The sequence below is a fragment of the Amphibalanus amphitrite genome, unplaced genomic scaffold (genome assembly GCF_019059575.1).
Source record: "Amphibalanus amphitrite isolate SeventyFive unplaced genomic scaffold, NRLGWU_Aamphi_draft 000425F_arrow, whole genome shotgun sequence".
Taxonomy (NCBI): Eukaryota; Metazoa; Arthropoda; class Thecostraca; order Balanomorpha; family Balanidae; genus Amphibalanus; species Amphibalanus amphitrite.
Window position 1 is genome coordinate 233,729 of NW_024881919.1, and position 12,194 is coordinate 245,922.

Sequence of the window (12,194 nt, forward strand, 5' to 3'; positions counted from 1 at the left end):
CTGCATTCGCCTAAAAAGGAAGCAACTTGTCCCGAGAGCCGCTGTGAACATCTTTGTAAAGGCGTGTACCGTTTGCGAAGCGAAGGCGACCATAGGGAAGAAGGGTCTCGTTGTGCGGCCCATCACCTCGAAGGATTTCAACAGCAGAGGTCAGGTCGACCTCATCGACCTGCAGAGCGCAAGTGACGGCAACTTCAAGTGGTTGATGAATTACCAGGACCACGCCACTAAGTTCGTCTTTCTCCGCCCACTCCAGTCCAAGAGAGCCGCTGAAGTGGCCATGGAGCTGCTGAAAATCTTTCTGGAAGTTGGGGCTCCACGCATTCTACAGTCAGATAATGGCAGGGAGTTTGTCACTGCCGTTATCGAGGATCTGTCACAGCTGTGGCCGGAATGCAAGATAGTTCATGGGAGGCCCAGGCATCCTGAGAGTCAAGGCAGTGTGGAACGAGCCAATCAAGACGTGGAGAACATGCTGAAAGCCTGGATGAACGACGAGAAGAGTACCAGGTGGTCGATGGGCTATTACTTTGTCCAGGTGAGACATTTTACAGTTTTCAAATATCTTTCGGATTATCCGTAATTTTTTTTTCTCTCTCTCTCTCTCTCTCTCTCTCTCTCTCTCTCTCTCTCTCTCTCTCTCTCTCTCTCTCTCTCTCTCTCTCTCTCTCTCTCTCTCTCTCTCTCTCTATCTCTCTCTCTCTCTCTCTCTCTCTCTCTCTCTCTCTCTCTCTCTCTTCTCTCTCTCTCTCTCTCTCTCTCTCTCTCTCTCTCTCTCTCCCTCTCTCCCTCTCCCTCTTTTTCTCTCTTTCTCTCTTTCTCTCTTTCTCTCTTTCTCTCTGTCTCTCTCTCTCTCTCTCTCTCTCTCTCTCTCTCTCTCTCTCTCTCTCTCTCTCTCCTTAGGTAGCTGTCTAGGTGATCATCCGATCGTATGATCTTCCGTCCATCAGTCAGTCAATCTGTAATTCAGTGCATGATATGTTCTGTCAGTCCACCAGCCGGCCTGTCCGGCTGTCCCGTCTTTGCTACCATGCTACCCCCGCCAGCCTCGCGTTCCTGGTGTCCCTTCCTTTCCTCCCGCCTATTGTGCCCCAATTCGTCAAAGTGTGCTATTTTTTTCCTTACAGTGGCAGAAGAACTCCAGCCTCCATCGCGTGATTGGGCGAGCACCGTATCGCGCTCTCTTCGGTTGCGATCCACGAGTCGGACTCAGCAACTCCGGGCTTCCAGCCAGCATCCTGACAGCTCTCCATGCGGAAGAAGACCTGGAAGCGATCGTTAGCGCGGAGGATGGTGTCCGCGCAGCTACCCAAGGCACCTCAGGTGACGAACGCAGTGGCGTAGAAAGTCGTCCCGTTGAGGAATCTTCTGATGATGAGGAGGCGGATGTTTTTCAGACCAGTGGCGCGTTTTTTACCGATGACGATTCACACCGCGACGATGATGTTGTCAGCAGTGCCGCTGGTCCTTCTCGTCGTGGTGTGGAAGTGAGTGACGGTTGCGTAGATGAGGCTGATATCCTGCGGGAGAGGGCAGGGGCCTACGAAGGAGTAGTCAGGCAGGCCAAGCAGATGGGCGATAAGGTGCGTAACCTCCCAGCCCTAGCGGTTGGGACCCCCGTAGTAATGGCCATGCCCAAAGTGGACCGTGGGCCGCTCGATCCTGCTAACATCCACGCAGTGATCACTGATGCAAGGAATGATGTGTATCAGCTGAGTACGCGCGCCGGGGTCATAAAGGGCTGGTTTCCGCGCTCAGCTTTGCGGGAAACCAATGCAAACGAGGTTGGGGTGGTCGGAACAGATCGCACTCTTGGCCTGAGAGAGGCGTTCCGAGAGCAGTCGCTTTTTGGAGGGCAAGGGATGAAGCAGTGTGCATGCCGGGCCAGCGCCAAACAGTGCAACACCAAGAGGTGCAAGTGCCGTAAGGCTGGAATGATGTGTACGAGTCGGTGCCACGCGGCACTCCCATGTGTCAACAAATAATAAAACAGTTCTGGAACCTTTTGTTTGAAAATGCGGTCTCTATAGGAGAGTTTCCAGACGATATTTTTTTTTTTTACTGCCTATGGACCAACACAGCAGACCCCACACTTCAGAGAAACCCGATAACTGCACAGTGTAATATTTGTGTACTAGCTAACAATAAAGTAGGCACGCTGCAGACGAGACGATCCGTGAAATATCTCGTAGTGTTAGCCCATTTTACACCAATACGATAACGTCCCTCCCCCTCCCGCCCGCCGGCGTGTATATGCACACAACCGTCCGCGTACGAAAAGTTGTTACAGAGAGTGCCGGTCGTCTTTTGGGCAATCCATGTAATGCCTAGGCAACGAGTGTACTCAGTTAATTTTGACCATATTTCAGGGAGTGCCTCGCCTTTGCCTGGCATTTCATGAAATGCCTAAAATTTTCAGGCATTCGCTGTAACGCGCCTATTTCTACGAAGATTTCAGTTTTTGCCGGCATTCCATGTAATGCCTAGGCATTTCATGAAATGCCGGATTTCACCCGATGCCTACGACATATATAAGTCATATATAAGCCAGGGGGTCATACCCCCGCCCCGTGGCCGCTCGATTTAGGAAAAATGATCTGGCATTGAGAAGAATCTGACACACCTACAGCGTTATGTCAGACTTACAGCGAAGTGATACTGTGTATTGCAGGGACCGTGACATTTTACACCGAATCATGTCACCTTGCATATCAAAACAAGGTATTTCCAAACGAACAAAGAAGTAGCTGTTCAAACTACCTATGTATCAATGTGGGACGTACCGGCTGGGGACGTTCCGGCTGGGGACGGCTGGGGACGTACCGGCTGGGGACGTACCGGCTGGGGACGGCTGGGGACGTACCGGCTGGGGACGTACCGGCTGGGGACGGCTGGGTCGTCAGATTTCCCGGGTGTTTCGGAGACCATCTCGTCCACGACATGTCATCCCGGCCCCACCCCGTGCCGTGCTGCCACCACGCCACCGAACGCCACTGACAAGCCCTAAGGTGTCGGCGGGTGTGCCTCTTTTCTACGGCCATTTTCCAGCGGCCGGCCGGAGCCAGTCGCGGGAGGCGCTGCTGATTGGTCTGTGCGTGGTGCGCGTGCCGCAGAGGCGTCTGGTGATTGGTCCGTGCGTAACGCGCGAGCCGCAGAGGCGTCTGCTGATTGGTCTGTGCGTGGCGCGCGAGCCGCAGAGGCGTCTGCTGATTGGTCTGTGCGTGGTGCGCGTGCCACCGGCGCCGTCTGCTGATTGGCCAGCTGCCTGGGCCGCGCCGTCTTCTGGCCGCCTTCGCCGGGCCGCTTCACCTCCTGGTCAGTGGACGTGGCGCCGGCCGAGCGTAGCCGCAGGACCAGTGGCGGCTTCTGGTCCCATCTGTCCGTATAGTTTTGAGACACCAATCCGTGTTTTTGTTCGAAAAATCACACTTCTTTGTTTGAAAGAATGACTTTTTACTACAGCAATAAAAAGTAATTTTCGCATCATTCATTTTCGTTGATTAATAATAATGAATTCAAAATTGGCATCCATGTAATGTGTACCGCTCTTCAGTAGGTATTCAAATAACAATACAAATATATGCACAGCCATGCCATTTATTCATATGACTCTTCTTAGGAAAGGTTTATCTTCAGAGGCTGCATTTCATTGTTATCGGGACGCATCCATATGAAAACAAATCGATTATTACATAAGCATAGACGTCCTTCAAATTGCAGTCTCATACCTTAACTGCGATGTGTATCGTTATGCCACAGGCAATGCAGTGGGCATGTCAACTACGATCAGACGTAGCCCGTGAGTCCATCTACCGCTCGCTAAGCCTGCTGTATGTGAGTGAGTGGTCCGTACGGGGAGGCCGATGGCACGCCGCCGCCGGCCCGGCCTGACCAGTGCAGCGTCTGGCTATCGTCCAGCCGTGCACGGTGTGTTCCGTTTCCGGCGGGCTGAGTCCCTCGGCCGGGCCGGGCCGGCCGTGGCGCGTCTCGCTGTGGCCGTCTGTCCGATCGGCCGCGTCCCCCTCACCGACCCCTCCGGCCGAGACGGGTCCGTCTGGCGAGACGTTCCGAGCGGTGTGTCCATGTGGAGTGAATGCACTGCTAGCTACTGCAGCTGTTTGGTGCCCGGCTGCCGGAATAGAGTGTCGGAGCGGCGGCAGAGGAGTGACGGCAGCTGTTTGTGGTGGATTCTGCCGGAGCTGACCACCGGCACAATAAGACTGCAGCGGCACCAGCCACGGGGAGGGGGCTGCAGCTGGGAGTGTCACCGGACCGCTCTCCGTGCCGGCAGCTGACACCGACCGGGGGCCGGTCTGACACTGTCAGGGGCTGCAGTGTCAGTGTGTCAGTTCAGCTGACAGTCGGAGGACCAGCAGCTGGACACAGCTGACACTGTATATATATGTGTCTCTCTGTTTGTTCACATAGTTTGTATTCTAGCCTTGTCGCGTAGGGTCGGCGTCGGGTCATAAGTGGTCATAAATGGAGGTATATGGCCACACATGTGCGCGGCAGCAGGGACACGCCGGCCCGTATATCGGGCGGCCCGGCTGGACATTGGGAGACGGGCGGGCAGTGGAGAGCAGGGCGGGAGAGAGAGAGGACGGGTCGGTGTGCGCGTTGAGATGTCTGAAGGGTGAAGAAATACAGTCTACGATAGACGCAAAGTTTGAATGCCACAAGCTATTTCGGCATTTTTCTGACAAGTGGTGAGAAGATGCCGAGTGTCGAGGAGGAAACCAGTGACGCCGCGGGAAGAGCGGTGATGGAGGTGACTCCGGCGTTCGACGCCAGGACTATTCCGGAGTTCGACGGAACTGGAGACGTAGTGGAGTGGCTGGAGCAGGCTGCTCTCCTGTGCGAGCTGCGATCAGTGTCCTTGATGGCTGTGTTGCCGACTCGCCTGCGCGGCGGTGCTTTCGCGGTGTGGTCCCGAATGCCCGCAGCGACTCGTCATCAGCTGCCCAGCGTGAAGGCTAAGCTGCTGAGGGCCTTCGCCATGGACCCGTTCACCGCGCAGGCGGAAATGGCACGGCGTCGCCTTCATCCCGGAGAGACGGCGGATGTGTACTTAGCAGCGCTGCAGCAGCTCGCTGAGTTGATGGGAGGTCTGCCGGAGAGAGCTATCGCCATCACCTTCGTCAATGGGCTGCCGGAGGCTGCGCAAGCTGCGGTTCGGGACGGGCTCGGAGACGAGCTCACTCTCGATTACGTCCTGGACCGAGCGAGAGCCGTACTGTCCAGGACAGCAGTCACGGCAGCGCCACCGGCGGCGGCGGCGGGGGCGGCGGCGGCGGCGGCGAGTGGGCCATCACGTGACATTTCAAGGTCAAGTCGCCGGCCGGCTCCGATCAGATGCTGGATATGTGGTCGCCCAGGTCATATCGCCCGGATGTGCCCAAACGGCTGCGGCGGGGGAGCTGCATCAGCGCCAGCACCTCCTCCGCCGTCCACCGAGCCGGCAGCAGAGCGCCGGTAATCCAGATGCTGCTCGACGGGCGACCGTGTCACGCGCTGGTGGACACGGGCTGCGAGGAGACCGTGGTGTTCGCGGGTTGTGTCGATAAATGGGATCGATGTGAGACAAACTTGACCGCGGTGAATGGGAGTGTCGTGCGATGCTGCGGGAGTGCAGAGGTGCTGCTGGAGGCACAAGGCCGGCGGGCGGTGGTCCGTGCTGTGGTAGTGGCGGAAAGGTTGTTGGGTGTTGACGTGCTGTTGGGCATGACCGGGTTAGAGGCGCTGGGTGGTGTGTTTGTTAGTGGTGGAGAGGTGCGTTTTGGTGGTAAAGTGGTGACGGGGGAGCGTTCGGGGTGCGCCGGTGTAAAGGCAGAATCGAGCGGTATGTCGGCAGCGGTGTCTCAGGGGCGTGGTCCAGTGGACAGACAGCTCGAGACGGCTGATTTTGTGGCTAAGTTCAGCGACGGAAAGTGGACAGTTTGGTGGAAGTGGGCCGACGGAAAGGAGCCAAAACAACTCAAGAATACTGTGCCGCAATATCGCGTGCCGGCAGAGTCGCAGGAGCGGTTCGACGCAGAGTTACGGCTGTGGATCGAGGAAGGGTGGCTGCAACCGTACAATGAGCAGGAATACGCTCATTGACCGCTCATGGCGGTCACCCAGGAAGCCAAGGACAAGGTCAGGCCGGTGCTCGACTACCGTGAACTGAATGAGCACCTGGTGGCTCATACGGCTGAAGCTGATGTGTGCCGCGACCAGCTCCGCAAGTGGCGGCAACACGGCGACGATGTGGCCGTCATCGACCTGAAGAAGGCGTTTCTGCAGCTGCACGTGGCCCAGGAGCTGTGGCCGTTTCAGACGGTAATCGTGGACGGCCAGCGACATTGTCTGACAAGGGTCGGATTTGGTCTCAGCGTTGCAAGCGGCATCATGCGAGCGGTAGTGCGGGAAGTTTTGGATCAAAGTCCAGAGATCGCAAAAGCAGTGCTCCCGTACGCTGACGACCTGCTCGTCAACGAGACGCTCATCTCTGCTGAGCGGGTGGCCGAACATTTTGCCGCATACGGGCTCTCGTGTAAGCCACCGGAACGGGTAGCGGATGAGGCCGGAGCCCGGATGCTGGGGCTCCGAGTGAGACGGCAGTCTGGCGGTGACGGCACACTGAGATGGTCTCGGGACGGCGTGACACCAGCTGAGCCACCCGGGGTGCTGACCAGGCGGTCAATCTTCGCCTGGGCGGGTCAGCTAACCTCACACGTGCCCGTCGCCGGGTGGCTGCGGCCGGCCGCTGCCTGGCTGAAAAGGGCGGCGAACAAGGTCACCAAAGATTGGGACTCACCGATCACCGACGATGACCTGCGCAAACAAGTCAGTGATGTGGCCCGGCGGCTGGCAGAGTGTGACCCGGCACGAGGACAGTGGTGCGTCTCAGGAGACTCGGTGACGGTGTGGACTGATGCCAGCTCCATCGCCCGCGGCGTAGTGCTAAGTGACCCCACCACGGGTGAGGTTATCGAAGACGCCGCGTGGCTCCGATCTGACAGTGACTCAGACATGCACATAAACCTATCGGAGCTGGATGCCGCGCTGAACGGTATGAATATGGCGGTGGCGTGGGGATTCAAGCGTGTGATCCTCCGCACAGACTCTGTCACTGTTCAGCGCTGGCTGACCGACGCTCTGACAGGCCGTGCCCGACTGAGAACGAAGGCACAGTCGGAAATGCTGGTTCGGCGGCGGGTGGCCGTTTTCAAGCAGCTCTCCAGCGAGTACGACCTCGTCGTGACAGTAGAGCTCGTGCCGTCGGCTGCCAACCGTGCAGACGAGCTCACGAGAGTACCAAAAGAGTGGATCAGAACCGGAAGCGAGCAGGCGACAGGTGTGGTGGCGGCCGTTAGGACAGCTCGACCGGAGGACATAATGGCGGTGCATGAAAGTGTGGGACACCAGGGAGTGCGGCAGACGTGGTGGTATGCGCGCCGAGAGCTGGGAAAGAGCGTGACGAAGTCGGCCGTTCGTCAGATCGTTGGATCGTGCCAGGTGTGTGCGTCGATCGACCCAGCCCCGTCGCGCTGGAAGCATGGTGCCTTGGCGGTCGAGCGCAACTGGGAGCGGCTGGCAATGGACGTAACCCATTTCCGCGGAAAACACTATCTCACCGTGATTGACTGTGGGCCGTCGCGATACGCCATGTGGCGTGAGATCCGCCGCTCTGACGGGAGCGAGATCGTCAGACAACTCGAGGCTCTGTTTTTGGAGCGAGGAGCACCGGCCGAGCTTCTAATGGATAATGCGACCGAATTCAAGGGTCGCGAGCTGAAGGCGTTCGCGGTGCGGTGGGACGTCGAGCTGAGGTATCGCGCGGCCTATGAACCTGGTGGGAATGGCATCATCGAGCGCCACCACCGCACCATCAAAGTGATGGCCGCCCGTCAGGGATGCACCGTACCAGAAGCCGTGCACCGATATAATGTCACGCCCAAGGACGGGCGTGATATTACCACGGCCCCGATACATGGTGCCTACCGTCAGGCTGGCAGAGACTTGTGCGTGCAGTCACAGGGAAACACAGCTGCTCCTCCTCAGACGGCCGGCCAGCCTGGTGTGTATCAGCCCGGTGATGCGGTGTGGGTCCGAAAACGGGGCGATCGGTGCACCGCCGTGTCAAAGGAGGGCACTGTCACCAAAGTCGTATCTGCTCAGACGATTGAAGTGGATGGAGTCCCATGGCACGTGCGGAACATTCGTCATCGTCTTGCCAACAACGGTGACGACGCAATGGCTGCTTCGACGGATGATGAGCAGGAAGAGGAGATCGCCTGTCCGGTTCCGACCGCCCATGTGCCTGGACAGCTGGCCATTGAGGCGCCGGCGGCGGTGGAGCCGTCAGAGCTGACCCCAGCTGTCGCGCCGACCGAGCAGACCGAGCCGGTCCCTCGAGCAGCAGCTGAGGCGGATGGCGGTGCCGGAACAGAGGAGCGGATCCATACAGTGAAAGTTGTAAAAACAGAAACTGAGGGATTGTCAAACGACCGTGTGAACGAAGGTAGAGCGCCAGCGGAAAGTGTAGATAATATCGATAGTTATAGTGACGTGCTAAGAAGGGGTTTGCGCTGCAGGCGTGCGCCGCAACTCTTCGGCGCTCCCATCCCCCATTAGTTAAGCTGTAGTTAGATGTGTTCTTTAGGAACAGGGGGGAATGTGTCTCTCTGTTTGTTCACATAGTTTGTATTCTAGCCTTGTCGCGTAGGGTCGGCGTCGGGTCATAAGTGGTCATAAATGGAGGTCTATGGCCACACATGTGCGCGGCAGCAGGGACACGTCAGCCCGTATATCGGGCGGCCCGGCTGGACATTGGGAGACGGGCGGGCAGTGGAGAGCAGGGCGGGAGAGAGAGAGGACGGGTCGGTGTGCGCGTTGAGATGTCTGAAGGGTGAAGAAATACAGTCTACGATAGACGCAAAGTTTGAATGCCACAATATATAGACCACTGTCACTCGGACACTGACACGGACTGGGACGGCACGACGGTGTGACGCCACACTGGCCTCCAACACGGCCTCCAACAGCTGCACCCGGCTGTGGGCACGGACACACCGGCTGCAGCCAGTAACGCTCGCCGCTGTGCTGGAGCCGCCCGCTGGCCACAGCAGCGACGGGGGCTGACAATCGTCCCGCACTGCAACGGAAAGGCCACACGACGGCAACGGGGGTGACTGCTGTGGTGGGATTTTCCGATAAATACGGGAATGGTTGTGAGTTCGGTGTTATTTTGTGTGTATTTCACGAAAGGTGACCGGTTGATTTTGTGAGTGCGTTGATGGACAGGCGAGGGTGATTAGTTGGTTTTGTGAGTGCGTTGATGGACAGGCGGGGGCACGTGGTTGACAGCGAGACAAGCCGGCTGCTGGATGTGCTGTGACAGTGTGTCGGTGCTTGTTGTCGGTGTCTGGTGGTGCAGCTGGCGGCGGCCCGCTGCCATACGGGAGCGGTCGGTCGGCAGGCCGCTCGGCGGCTCGTCCAGCCGGTAGTTGGTGTCAGATCTCTGAGGCCGGTGGGTCAGAGCCGGTGAGCCCGGTCAGGGCACGGCCGGAGCACGGCCACGGCCCCGGCGGCGGCACGGCGTGCTTGTCAGTGGGCCGGCCGTGACCTGGCGGTGACCGGTCGGTCTGTCTGCCGACCGACCACCGGTCGAGCCCCGACCGACCACTGGGACGGCACCGGTGGATGATCAGGGGGGCGGGCGGGACATTTGAGACCATTGATCAATGGAAGACCATCGTTATTCGTTCGTGACTGCTGATTACATAGTTCAGAGCGTATGTTCTGTATGTTTCTCGATAAACAGGGGTGTGTGTTGTATGTGAGTGAGTGGTCAGTACGGGGAGGCCGGCTGGCCGGAGGCCGATGGCACGCCGCCGCCGGCCCGGCCTGACCAGTGTAACGTACTGGGAGCAGCGAGGTCTGAGGCTGTCACCTCGGCGCCGCGGGCAGCGTCGGCCGGCCGCCGCCTGCCCTGTCCTCTCCGGTGTGGACGGAGACGAACATCGGACATAGGAGCGTCCCCGGCGGCCGTTTGTCCCAGTTGTGGGGCCATGCCGGCGCGTCGGACGGCACGGAGGGGAGTCGGGTCGTAGCCATGTGACTGCACGGTGGTGTGTAAGGTCGATCGACGGATACAGGGTGCATTGGAGAAGACACCCAGTTGACCACGTGACCTCGAGCGACCCTGCACAGCGGACTGGGGAGAGGAGAAGGACAGGGTTGGGGGCTCAGCGGCCGCCGCAGAAACGGACACTCACATATAGGGTAGGAACAGTCGGCAGAGACTGTCCCACCGGTCCCACTCATGGGGTAGGGACAGTCGGCAGAGACAGTCCCACCGGTCCCACTCATGGGGTAGGGACAGTCGGCAGAGACAGTCCCACCGGTCCCACTCATGGGGTAGGGACAGTCGGCAGAGACAGTCCCACCGGTCCCACTCATGGGGTAGGGACAGTCGGCAGAGACAGTCCCACCGGTCCCACTCATGGGGTAGGGACAGTCGTCAGACAGTCCCACCGGTCCCACTCATGGGGTGGGGACAGTCGGCAGAGACGGTCCCACCGGTCCCACTCATGGGGTGGGGACAGTCGGCAGAGACAGTCCCACCGGTCCCACTCATGGGGTAGGGACAGTCGGCAGAGACAGTCCCACCGGTCCCACTCATGGGGCAGGGACAGTCGGCAGAGACAGTCCCACCGGTCCCACTCATGGGGCAGGGACAGTCGGCAGAGACAGTCCCACTGGTCCCACTCATGGGGTAGGGACAGTCGGCAGAGACAGTCCCACCGGTCCCACTCATGGGGTAGGGACAGTCGGCAGAGACAGTCCCACCGGTCCCACTCATGGAGTAGGGACAGTCGGCAAAGACAGTCCCACCGGTCCCACTCATGGGGTAGGGATAGTCGGCAGGGACAGTCCCACCGGTCCCACTCATGGGGTAGGTAGGGACAGTCGGCAGAGACAGTCCCACCGGTCCCACTCATGGGGTAGGGACAGTCGGCAGAGACAGTCCCACCGGTCCCACTCATGGGGTAGGGACAGTCGGCAGAGACAGTCCCACCGGTCCCACTCATGGGGTAGGGACAGTCGGCAGAGACAGTCCCACCGGTCCCACTCATGGGGTAGGGACAGTCGGCAGAGACAGTCCCACCGGTCCCACTCATGGGGTAGGGACAGTCGGCAGAGACAGCCCCACCGGTCCCACTCATGGGGTAGGGACAGTCGGCAGAGACAGTCCCACCGGTCCCACTCATGGGGTAGGGACAGTCGGCAGAGACAGTCCCACCGGTCCCACTCATGGAGTAGGGACAGTCGGCAAAGACAGTCCCACCGGTCCCACTCATGGGGTAGGGACAGTCGGCAGAGACAGTCCCACCGGTCCCACTCATGGGGTAGGGACAGTCGGCAGAGACAGTCCCACCGGTCCCACTCATTGGGTAGGGACAGTCGGCAGAGACAGTCCCACCGGTCCTACTCATGGGGTAGGGACAGTCGGCAGAGACAGTTCCACCGGTCCCACTCATGGGGTAGGGACAGTCGGCAGAGACAGTCCCACCGGTCCCACTCATGGGGCAGGGACAGTCGGCAGAGACAGTCCCACCGGTCCCACTCATGGGGTAGGGACAGTCGGCAGAGACCGTCCCACCGGTCCCACTCATGGGGTAGGGACAGTCGGCAGACACTCCCACCGGTCCCACTCATGGGGTAGGGACAGTCGGCAGAGACAGTTCCACCGGTCCCACTCATGGGGCAGGGACAGTCGGCAGAGACCGTCCCACCGGTCCCACTCATGGGGTAGGGACAGTCGGCAGACACTCCCACCGGTCCCACTCATGGGGTAGGGACAGTCGGCAGAGACAGTTCCACCGGTCCCACTCATGGGGTAGGGACAGTCGGCAGAGACAGTCCCACCGGTCCCACTCATGGGGTAGGGACAGTCGGCAGAGACAGTCCCACCGGTCCCACTCATGGGGTAGGGACAGTCGGCAGAGACCGTCCCACCGGTCCCACTCATGGGGTAGGGACAGTCGGCAGAGACACTCCCACCGGTCGCACTCATGGGGTAGGAACAGTCGGCAGAGACAGTCCCACCGGTCCCACTCATGGGGTAGGGACAGTCGGCAGAGACAGTCCCACCGGTCCCACTCCTGGGGTAGGGACAGTCGGCAGAGACAGTCCCACCGGTCCCA

At 59.4% G+C, this 12,194-nt stretch overlaps 1 protein-coding gene across 1 annotated transcript; it reads left to right on the forward strand.

Moving 5' to 3' along the window:
* Positions 1-6,108: 6,108 nt before the first annotated feature.
* LOC122391186 lies at positions 6,109-8,324 on the forward strand. Its single transcript, XM_043384862.1, has 2 exons — positions 6,109-7,891; positions 8,314-8,324. Exons 1-2 carry the CDS (start codon positions 6,109-6,111, stop codon positions 8,322-8,324), a joined length of 1,794 nt encoding a protein of 597 aa, XP_043240797.1.
* Positions 8,325-12,194: the final 3,870 nt, after the last annotated feature.

Bases quoted from the DNA above. Each gene is read 5' to 3' on its own strand.
- LOC122391186 (XM_043384862.1), top strand. From the start codon at position 6,109: ATGGCGGTCACCCAGGAAGCCAAGGACAAGGTCAGGCCGGTGCTCGAC.